At 38.0% G+C, this 12,210-nt stretch overlaps 1 protein-coding gene across 9 annotated transcripts in view; it reads left to right on the plus strand.

The window, feature by feature from the left end:
• Positions 1 to 12,210, plus strand: part of AKAP13 (A-kinase anchoring protein 13) — a 369,334-nt gene that overhangs the window by 298,847 nt on the left and 58,277 nt on the right. For all 9 annotated transcript variants that reach the window (XM_082618886.1, XM_082618888.1, XM_082618887.1 and 6 more), the window contains 2 exons: positions 3,718 to 3,760; positions 5,741 to 5,873. In XM_082618886.1, coding sequence (XP_082475012.1) covers positions 3,718 to 3,760; positions 5,741 to 5,873 — 176 coding nt within the window. The remainder of the gene's footprint in view (positions 1 to 3,717; positions 3,761 to 5,740; positions 5,874 to 12,210) is intronic.

The raw sequence follows: 12,210 nt of genomic DNA on the forward strand, positions 1-12,210 counted from the left end.
CCCCTTGCATGTCATCATTTCTAAATCATTCGTCTTCATGCTTTGCTTTGAAAATTAATTTGGATAAAACAACAAAGTTTTTGTCATCTCTACACTACCAGTGCTGACTGATCCAGTCACCTGATTCCAGGGCCTGAGACACCCCCTGAGAACAGAGATACCTTCAAAGGCATAAGGGCTTCCCATCCCATCTTGTACCTTTTGTAATGCTGAGTAGTAATTTCACAAAACTTTCCATTTGATCTTGTAAATTTCATTTTCATTATTTTGCTTTTTTTGTCTCATGGGACAGATACCTAGATGTCCACTTGTGATACTTAAAAACTAATGTTAAGCTTTTTTCTTCTCACCTTTCAGACCATTTCTTTTTTTTTTAATCTTTATCAGTTTTTTGTTTGTTTTTGGAGTTTTTTTGGCCGTGATGCACGGCTTGTGAGATCTCATTTCCCCAATCAGGGATTGAACCTGGGTCATGGCAGTGAAAGCCTGGAATTCTAACCACTGGACCACCAGGGAACTCCCCCAGACCATTTATTTAAGAATACCTTTTCTTTGAGATTAAACCACGTGGATTATTGGGTGGAAGTTAGATATTTGTTTCCCTACCTTTTCTCCTTTTGAACTTTTATTTTTCAATCCTTTTACTACACTGTAGGTTTCAGATTATTATATTGTTACTTGATAATAACCTAGTTTAAAAACTTTATAAGGTATCAGTTTTAGCAAGTTTGGAGAGGAAATTAATCCCCCCCACCCCCATGAAAATCACTGTTTTCAGTTGTGCAGGATTTCTAGATGATTCCAGGATTGCTATTTTTAATGAAAAAACTACTTGTAATATAAAGTTAAATAATAAATTGTTTTCATTTCATATAACTCATATGAGTCTCAGGCAATTACAATATCCATATGATTAAGCATCCTAATTCCCTACCATTTGCTGATCCTAAGTTTTAGCAATATTTAAATATTAAAATTTAATATTTAAGCAATATCAAGCTCAGGGTGACATTTTTGCATTGTTCTTAAAGGAAAGTGGCTTATGCACAAATGAAGGTCTCACAATTAAAAGGCATTTGGTTTAGGCACACAAGATATTCAGTCTATACCAGTTGTAATAGGAGGGAAGTTGTGAAAATCCGTCTGCAACTTTGAGTGTTCAGAAATTCTCAAAGCTGTTTCATCTCAAAGTATTTGTAATATGCTGGGAAATAGGTCAGCAGAGCAAAAAAAAAACAAAAACAAAACTAAGGTCCCAGTAGTATTTCTTCTACCACTAGTAAAATTATGACTGGTTATTCAGTAAATCAGCACTGATTACTCAGTTAATCCAACCTGATGTAATCATAAAAGTATAGAAGCTTGAAGAAACCTTTGAATCAAATATCCAGCATTCCTCAGAATGTGTTCCTTAAACTCAAAAATACAGTGAGAATTATGGGGAAGGGGGAAAAGGAAGAAAAAGAAAGGGTTCTTGGCCATATAAATTTAGGACACTCTGTTTTAAGCAGGTTTCAAAGGCTAATGTGTACATTGTGAATTTCCAAGGCAGCATTCAGTATGCGGTGTTTCCCAAACTTACTAGGTAAGTTTCATAGGTAACTAGGTAACTACAGTATGTTCATGACGATGTGTAACATCTCATGAGACGAGTGTTCCAAGGAACATACTTTAAAAAATATTGACTGTGTCCACCCAATAGTTCCAGTCCTGGAATGTTGTTATATTAGGTCTGCAGGTTATTTCATGCCTTTTTAAAAAAAGGTCTAGATGAAATATGCTATTTACGTGCAACAGTACTTCATAGGCTAACTTCAATGACAGATTTCTTTGCTTCTGTCTACAATCATATCATGGAAGTAACATTGGTTATATCATATTCTTAGATGCTCTGAAAAGTTGATGACACTTTAGGAATTTCAGGGGCATTGATTTTAGAAACATTGGTGGATTAATCACTGTTTTCAGAACCACATCTCAGAGGTCATAGTAAATGAATTAAAATACCTTTCAGCAGCAAAAAAGTTGGAAATGCTTATAGGAGTCATAGATTCTCCCAGTATTCAAATCACGTATTTGTTTTTAGTTTATTTGACAGAGACCTTCTGCGAGCTTATTCTTGGCCATGCTCTCTGCTGGTTGGTGTTTTTCTTTATGGGTTTTATTTTTACTTTGTTCATATCACTAGGGTGGTAACTTACTAAGTAATTGATAAAGTGTACAACAGAATCCTGGCAGCCTGAGAGAATTTAATGCTGCTTATATCATTCAGGGTTCCTTGAGTGGAAAAGTTTTTTAAGCCCCCAAATCTAAACCATACTCTTGGTTTTTGTTTAAGTAAATTAAGGCATTCTGAGGTTAAAACGCTGATGGTTTCACACCTAGATCATGCAGAGCTGGAAGATAGATCCCAGATCTTACTCTTCATCTTTCTGTTTCTTCTGGCTTTTGTTACCATGCATTATAACTGAAATAGAAGAAGAACCCCAAATAAGTAAAAGGAAAAACTACAGAAAGCAATCTTTTGAAGACTTAGAATTCATTTTCAAGTTTCTCATGCATTATTTCCACCTGTTGGCTGTATGTTAGTAATAACTTCAACTTCGCATTTCTATTCAGAATCTGGAACAATTTGGAGTTTTTAAGAGTTCCAAATGCTGGTAATCTGGTAGTGGAACATTTTCAAATCTCTATCAAATTAAAGTTTTACTCACAGTAACCTCAAGGAGAAAGGGTGTGTTTTGTCCACATTATAACAGTAGTTACACAGAGCAACCTTTGTCTACCTGGAATCATACACCGAAAGTGTTTCTATACCTGATCTCCTAAAACCTTGGAAACCATTTATCATTGTGTGATTGCGGCCTTTCTCTCATCTAAGTCCTAAAGTAGCTCAACCTTGATTAACATGTCGTAGGTAAAATAATGGTATTGTTCCTTCTATATTTGTTCTACTTATTGTCCTATCTGACTTAGCCTTAGATTTAATGACCCATTTTAGTTTACGGTCTGATAGTTGTGGAAGGAGGAAAAATGTATCTGGCCTACTCATTCGATCAGTATCAACCTGGAAAGAACCTTAGCATCTGTTTTATCTTCTTTATTTCATAGATGAAGAAATGAAATCCAGAGATCTCACCCTAAATTAGTGGCAGGGCCTAGACCTTATAGGCTAGCTCTGATGCTCTTTCCTGTTCACTAATCCATTTCTAGGAATGCTTAAGAAAATATCAGACCTATATTAGCTAGATTTTTAGCATAGAAATACATGAAAGCAAAATTAACAGCATACAGGATGACATTTAATTTCCTTTTGTGTATTCCTCCCCTGACATCATCTCAGAAAGATGGCCTATGGACTCTGTACCTTCACGAGAACAGGAATTAAACGTGCATTTGAGCTTGTTTTTTTTTGTTTGTTTGTTTGTTTGTTTAAGTTGATTTGGGGTTTGTTTGGTTACTTGAATCCTGGATTAAATTTTTTTTCCACATGGGAAATTCACTCCCCATTGCTGCCAATTTTCCAGTTCTGATTTGATGGTTTCATTTTTAATTTTTCCTTCTTCCAAACCCTCATGAGGAGAAGGCATCCCACACTGGCTTTCAAAGGCTATTTTTGCTTTATCTGTGTCAGTCGTAAAAATGTTAAACATTTTATCTGTTATCCAGGTAAAATCCTTTTGTTCTAACTTTTATTCTGCTGTTCTTGTTTTCTAGATTCACGGCCCTTCCACAGCACCAATGCTAATCTGACTGAGAGGTACTATATATTTATTTTGTTACTCCTTTTCCCAAGATGAAATAAAGGAAATCCGAAATGTCTTACGGCATTTAGGCAAACTAAGTTAATTGAGCTCATTGGAATCTTACTTCCTTGACTGATAAATTTGGAATAATGGTTAGAAATTTTTTTAATGAAGGCTATATCCTTTTTAATTAACATCTTGAATAGTTTTCCACCTTTATTCTTTACACCGTCTGAATAATAAAGATTATTGTTTGCATTTATTCACATAAGGATACACTTATATTTAACTTTATGAACTTTGCACTCTTTGCTTATGGGAATTTATAATTCCTAAGTCTTAAGAACATTTTGTTTCATAATTTGTGTGTGTGTGTTCGTGTTCATGCAGTATTGCTGCCTTCTTAGCCATTTTAAGCTTTAAAGCTATTTTCTTTTGTATACATTGATATGGTACATACCTCTGTCCAAATAAGTGAATTGGTTCTTTACTTGACAGCGGGCAAAAGATTGCTATTTTGACTCATCGTTTATTTATTTATTTATTTATTTATTTATTTATTTAATTTTTTTGCGGTATGCGGGCCTCTCACTGCTGTGGCCTCTCCCGTTGCGGAGCACAGGCTCCGGACGCGCAGGCCCAGTGGCCATGGCTCACGGGCCCAGCCGCTCCGCGGCATATGGGATCCTCCCGGACCGGGGCATGAACCCGTATCCCCTGCATCGGCAGGTGGACTCTCAACCACTGCGCCACCAGGGAGGCCCTCATCGTTTATTTTTGTATTCCTCTTTCCAAGCTTATGAGATTAAATATTCTAATTTAAGCATAAATGGGGTTCTGACTGTTGCCCCACAGTGTTTTTTAAGTTGCCTTCCTTTTCACAAAGGCATCAGTTGTGACTCAGTGATCCAGAACTCTCTCAATGAGTGCTCTTCTTTGCACTTCTGTCATATTTTACCTATTCTTTGTTCTTTCTAGAGTGGTGATTTTCACACCATTTCCCCTTTATCTTAGTAACAGACTGCCTTATATTGTAAACAATATTTTATATATAAATAGACTTTAGCTACTGAATAGAACCCTTGTGGTTCTGCCTGTCTGCCCTCTCACAGAGGCCCTTGAGGCAAAAACTGCTTTCTATGGAAAACTTCTAACATAACTGTTCGAGAACACCTAGGAAAAGTAGTTTGAATAGATTTCTATATAATACATTATGTATACAACTGTACATAATTGTATATGTATACAAATCATTATGTGTACAAGGGCCCAGCATTCTTTGAGGAAATCAACCTTTGTGAATTTCCTAGGGTCCAGACATGCCCATCATAGATGAACTTAGAGTACAGGTGTCCTAAACAAGTAGGTCAGTACATCTGGATCTCTGTGAAACTCCTAGAATGGATCTTTCTACACTAGGTGTCAGTTTTGCCTGCCTAAAATTGTGCATAGCTGAATTCACGTATTGATTGTCCAGTGTGCCAGAGGACTGAAAAAGAGGTGTGATCTCTGCTGTTAGGGAACTTGGATATCCATTCAGTCATAAAAATTCCTTGGTTTGCATCACATATATGGGTTTCTTTTCAAACACGTATTTAATGCAAAGAAGTTTATAAATGGGTGCTTAGATTTAAAAATTTCAGATAAAATAATTGATAAATAATTGATCTTTAGACTCTATCATCAGATCACGAAAACCCATTAGTAAAGCACTAATAAGTGATATAAGAAAACTTAGCCAAGCTTTGACATTAGAACATGGGCATTCTGGCATGCTCTGTTCTCGGATAGATATTATTATATAAAACCATTCAGCAGCCTCTGTCCACCTCTTATTCCTTTTCCCATTTTCATGTGAGTATATAAGTTGGCTGTGACTTGTAGCTAAAATAATACGTGACAACGATGGTTACAAAGAATTATATGTAGAGTGTTGTAATTTTTAAAAATCAACTTCTGTAATCTTTTTAAAAACTCTTCTTTTTTCTATTCAGTATAACAGAAGAGAACTTTAATTTCCTGCCACAAAGCCCCTCCAAGAAAGATTTTGAAGGGAAGAGTGGAACAAAAGTCAGTCGTACGTTCAGCTACATCAAGAATAAAATGTCCAGCAGTAAGAAGAGCAGGGTAAGTACTCTTGTGGGTGCTTCTGTGTGGCCACCTCAGCAGGCCCTCAGTAGGCTCCAGGCACAACCTGCACACACCAGGAAACTAATTAAATGATGGGGACAGGTGGAAATAAGTTCAGAGATGCTGGCTCAAATAGCCTAATATTTGAAGAAGACTAACAGCAAGGAAAATAACAATAAGAGGTGATACCACCAATTGAGTTTTTACTATAGGCTAAGAACTTTCCATATAGAATCTCATTTAATCCTTTCTACAACCGTGTATGGTAGATATTATGTCCCTTTTCTAGGAGTAAGGTACCTTATCTGGGAATAATAAGGAAATAAAAATTACCTGTAATAATCCCACGTAGAGATAACTATTCTTCTAATATTTTTTCATGTATTTTTAGAAAGAAAGGGGGGAAAAAAGGCATTAACTTTCTTATACCAATTCCTTGTGCTAAACCAAAAGATTCCATTTCAAATTAGTGGGGAAAAACTTTCTGCCTTGCACTCCCCTACACTCTATTCACCCACCCAAACTCCAGCAAAGTAAGAAGAAAAAAAAAAAAGGAAATCAGTTACGGAGTTCTTGCACAGGAATCACTATATATGTGTGTGTGTTAGACACATATACACAGGTACGTACATACTTAGAAGTATGGGAATAAACAAGCACTGGATGCAAGAGTATCGTTGTAAAAGTGCACGCACCATGCCACCCACACCCCCGCCACCAGCGCAAACGCAGACAAGCTTCTTAGGTCCTTAGGTAAGTGGGCTGGTAGAAATAGAGCCAATGTACTTTACTGAGTTTTGTAAATAAGATCTCTTTCTTTTAGCAGATACTAGATTTGGTCATCACTCAGATAAATTTTTCCACAAAACCTGCCACCAGAATTGTGTTTTCTCTTCATTTCTCCTGCCCAAATGCAGAATGGACAGAAAATGGGCAAACTGGAAAAGATGCAAAGAGTCTAGCAAATCGTGAACTATTATTTTACAAATAAATAGTGTAAAATGTAGAAATGATACTTAATCTTGGAATAATAAATTCAGAATTTTGTAGGGGAAAAGAGTCTAGCAAATCGTTTCTAGAATAGTCACATATTTAAGCGTTAACTTCATGCTTAGCCTTGTTTTTTTGTTTTTGCGGTACGCAGGCCTCTCACTGTTATAGCCTCTCCCGTTGTGGAGCACAGGCTCCAGACACACAGGCTCAGCGGCCATGGCTCACAGGCCCAGCCGCTCCGCGGCATGTGGGATCTTCCCGGACCGGGGCACGAACCCGTGTCCCCTGCATCGGCAGGTGGACTCTCAACCACTGCGCCACCAGGGAAACCCAGCCTTGTTTTATAATTCAAAAAAATTAAGGTTAAAGAGGGCAGAATGCTTATCATTATTCTACATGTGGCAGCAAGGCTTAAAATAGAGCCATATCTATCTTACTTATCACTGCTGGCTTGGACACTGGTTGGCATCAACAAAAGAAAATCTCCTTGAAAGTTCAGTATAATTTGGCCAAATATTACTGAGTGGCTTCTGTAATCAGCATTCTGCTAGGTGCTAACAAGCACCCAGAAGAACCAAAGCCACATAGTCTTTACCCTGAAAATTTTCATGATCTGTTTGGATGATTTCAAATGTTTCTGTTGTTTTTTATCGTGTTTTTAAATTGTGGAATCTTTTCTTCAAACAAACTTTTAATTGGAAGACCAGTGTAAAGTGGAGATCCCCCTTTCCATCCACCCCCTAGTACCACTGACGTAAGGGCAGGGCAGTGAATACACCACTGATTGCATTGACAAGGTAATACAAACAGACAAGAATGAAACGATGTAAGACTGAATTTAGAAACTGGAACCTGACCTTTAAAAAAGTCTCGCACCAGCCCCCTTATTTTACAGACTGAAGCGCAGAGAAGTATGCTTCAGGTCACAGACTAGATCATATCTTGTGATCTGACTTCTAGCAAGTAGAACTCTTCATTTCATGTTCACTCTTCAACAAGAGTGAACTGTTACTGCACAGTATCTTTTTCCTTTAACTTTTTTCATAACCTCGAAGGACTGGAATTTGCTAGTAGTGGGATGAAGAGAAGGGGCAGGAGAAAAGAAGGCAATTTGTGTACAAGTGCAGCCTGTTGTCAGTGGCAAGACGGCATCAGTTGACCTGTCACCTCCCATCTTCTCCTTTGTCAAAGTGACAGCACTCTTTTGCAATGAGGCTGCTTCCTCTTTCAGGCTCTTGGCTTCAAGGTTTGATCTCTGGGGGCTTGTGCTATCTCTAGTGATGGAAATTCACAAAAAGTTACAAATCTGTAACCCTGGATTGCAATCCTTTTCACATTATCAGGGGTTTAGGTGCCCCAGTAGCCAAATATATTAAGAAGCTTAAGAGTCACCTTTGATCATTGTTACTAGCTCACTTTAAATAAGGTTGTTTTATCCCCCCATAGGACAGCTCAGCTTTTGTCAATGTACCAAAAGATAGTAAGAAATAGGGGAAATGGTGAAGTAATATATTTTATGTTAAAATTAAATACCTTGTCTTTATTTGCCATTGTACCCACAGGAGAGCTTTACCATTCAGAAGTATTTTATTCTCTAAAGGATAACACAAAAATAAGTGAATAATTTCTTGGTGTGATGATGCTAGCTCTACTCTTTTCCTTAACTGTTGAATAATGTTAGTTCTCCATAATGCTTAAAAAATTGAAGATGCTACTATAAATGTTAGCACTGGTTTTTTATGTTAATTAGTATAAGCACTCTATAGTATATATAATATACTTTGTATAACATAGTATACACTATATATATTATACATATATTCTCATACCTGTAGCCAGTATATGAGAAATTTGGGGGAAATTGAGTACTCATCCTTTATATGTCCTTTTAAGAATTCTCATTAACTGGCATGAGTTATTAGGTTAATATTTGAATCTTTTTTTGAAAGAGGGAGAACCTAAACAGGAAGTATAACAGGAAGACTGGCAGTTTCTGCTTTTGTCTTTTAGTATCTTTAAGAGGTAGTACTGTTTCCTGCTAAGTAAGTTTACTTGCTGCAGAGTATTTAAACACTAATATGCATAAAGTCGGCATTCACAGAGGGAGTGGGGTCACCCTCTTTAAACCATCCTGTCACACTGATTTTCTTTTTTCTAAGCTTTTCTCTTTGCAAACAACAGGGAGACAGTTAGGGATGTTTGAGACAAATTCTTAATCTGACTTGAAGCAGGCATTTTCGGATGTAACGATCAGACTCCTGCACAGCTGTTGATATACTCCATGACTTCGTAACAAGACATTCAGCTTCAACTCCCAGTTCCTGTGGTGTGTCTAAAAAAGAACTAAACCCCTCTGCCTTTCAAAGGTGCCAACTAGGGTAGAGTTGTGTTTGCAAAGGCTTAAATCAGCATTAAATATCATTATCTCTCTCGTTCCTTCTTTGATTAAAGACCTGCAATGTGACAGTTGCTTAATCACAGCATGCTTCACAGTTTTCCAGAAAGTTCTCTGATTTTTTTTTTGTAATTACTTGTCTCAAGTGGTAGGTTTAGAAAAAACGAAAATATCACTTTCCCTCATAGTATCCTAGTATAGTTGTTACCTGCAGTTTTCTCTTTAAATATTGTTAGTTTCTATTTCCCCAGCACACAGGTTTAAAAATCATCTTGGCAGGTGTTAAACAAGGAAAAGTCAAACTTCAGAAAACTACCAATCACTGCCTTACCCACAGGCACGACTTCACTAAAAAAAGTTTTCTTCGTAAATATATTGCTTTTTATAAAATGAGCACATCTAATTAAATAGATGTGTTCCTTAACTTCTAGTGTTAAAAAACCGGCCTCAGTCTTTCCAGAGTTCCCATCTTGCAACTTCAGTACTGTCCACACACACTGTGTTAGGGGGAATTTGTTTTCTTTCGTGTCCTGTGTTCTTTGTAACTAGGGTGGTTGGCTGTACTGGCAGCGTGCAAATAGTTAAGCTTGTCTTAAGGAAACAAGCAGCCTCAGCCCTCCCTCCTTCCCTTTCTCAACCAGTCCGTGGCTTCCTCTTACTGTTTCTCTAATGGGTGCTCTGATGGAACCTCGAAGCTGCTGGGCTGTGCCCCGCCGGCATGAGCCCCTCCTTCAGTGAGAACACATTTCCTGGCATGGGGATCGAATCATGTCGGTAAAATGGGGTCGGTTTCATGAAGCACCCCTTATAACAGTGAGATTCATAGGACCAAAACATGGGGAGGTAAGAGCCTGACTTCTTTAAAGCACTAACCTAATAAATACAGAAAGAGACAGTGGAGTTTATTGTTTTGTGTTGTTTTTATCCCTGGAGGAGCTAGTTTGGATTGTTGCAAAGGATGAGGAAATTATTTATTATCTATTCAGATTCGAAGAGCATTGCAAGGCTTGAGAGAGTTGCCATAGAAGATTTTCTTTTTCTTTTTTTTTTTTAAAGGTAGAAATGAGGTTTTTTTTCTTTAAATTTATTTATTTTTTGGCTGCGTTGGGTCTTTGTTGCTGCACGCGGGCTTTCTCTAGTTGCGGCGAACGGGGACTACTCTTCATTGCAGTGCGCGGGCTTCTCATTGCGATGGCTTCTCTTGTTGCGGAGCACAGGCTCTAGGTGCGTGGGCTTCAGTAGTTGTGGCACGTGGGCTCAGTAGTTGTGGCTCACGGGCTCTAGAGCGCAGGCTCAGTAGTTGTGGTGCACAGGCTTTGTTGCTCCATGGCATGTGGGATCTTCCTGGACCAGGGCTGAAACCCGTGTCCTCTGCATTGGCAGGTGGATTCTTAACCACTGCGCCACCAGGGAAGTCCCCATAGAAGATTTTCTTAACTCTTACAGCATGCTTTTTTTTTAGCTTTCTTGAGCAAAATGTCAGGTGCTTTTCAGTTTAACCTTTTATGTATGAAGAAGCCTTTAGCAAAATTTAGTTAAAAGAAAGAAATTATTAGAAAAACTCAATTTTTATTATTTTTATTAGTTTTGCATACTTTAGCAGTTACGAATTTTCACTCAGAGCAGTTTCCTGTTTTGTAAAGTGAAGTAGTTTGTTTTTCTCCCTTCCTCTCCATTATTTTTTATGGTTCTAAAGTGTAGCAATTTGGCTCCTAGAGTTTTATGATATTCATTCAGTTAACAAAGGAGTTTACATGAATCATAGACTTAGCAAATATTCACCATTTCAGTATAGCAGATGGGTTCTGAATAGGAAGTCAGAAGACCTGGGTTCTGATTTTAACTGCAGATCATTTGCTGTGTGACCTTCTGTGAGTCAACAGACCTCTCCAGCCCTTTGCAGTAGAGTGTAGTGAATGAGAGCTGAGCTTTAGAGTTGGCAGATCTGGAACTTAATTCCAGCTTGGGCAGTTACTGGTGTGTGGCCTCCAGTACAGTATGAGACATCTCTAAGCCTCAGTCTCCTCAAATGTGAAATGGAGATCATAGCTGGTACTTAGTTCATTGGGTTGTACCCAATGTATGAGAAAATTCATGTCAATTGTATACTACAGTGCTTGGCACACAGTAACTGTTCAAACTTTTAACTGCTATTTATTATCTTGCTCTTTTCAGTTAGAACATGGGAAGCATAATGCCCACCCTACTCACCTCAGAATTATTGAATCAGATGAAATAATGTACGTAGAAGGCATTGATTCAAAATGTAAGGCATTTGGTAGTTGTCAGGATCACTGACTTTGGGGTGCCTATTTTCCAGGAATTTTTTTAGATTACAACAGTAGTATTGTATGCCCTGGAAAATGGGTACCCCAAGGCTAGTGGTGATGACAACTATTAAATGCATTCTACCTACCTCTGTGAATTGTAGTTCATGGTCCAGTTAGTTTGAAAGAGAATTATTCATTTGGTATTGGTTAACCAGCCGAGCGTGTGCCTAACCATGTTTGTGAAGGACCTCTTGTGGAGAGCATATAGTTAGACCCCGCAGCCCTCGTGTCCTGACAGTAGTGTGTATCTGAAATGTCCCTGGCTGCTTTGGGTATTTTATTAAGGATCTAGCACTCATTAGTATTTCTTTAAATTTTTAGGGTTTAAATCCCTCCTCCCCCAATTTGAAAATTGGGCCAAAGTTAATATCTATGAACCTTGAAATTCTAATTAGTAAGAACAGAAAATGTATATGTGGGGGGATAGTTAATATTTCTGGCCAGAGTAAGGGAGGAAACATCAGAGACGTGCCCTCATGTGGGGATATGTGATGGCTGGGAGGCAGTCAGAGGGCACCCTTGAGTGTGTTTTTTTTTTTCTTTAGTCTTTTTTTTTTTTTTGCAGTACGCAGGCCTCTCCCTGTTGTGGCCTCTCCCGTTGCGGAGCACAGGCTCC

This window comes from Mesoplodon mirus (assembly GCF_964341445.2).
Source record: "Mesoplodon mirus genome assembly, chromosome: 4".
Taxonomy (NCBI): domain Eukaryota; kingdom Metazoa; phylum Chordata; class Mammalia; order Artiodactyla; family Ziphiidae; genus Mesoplodon; species Mesoplodon mirus.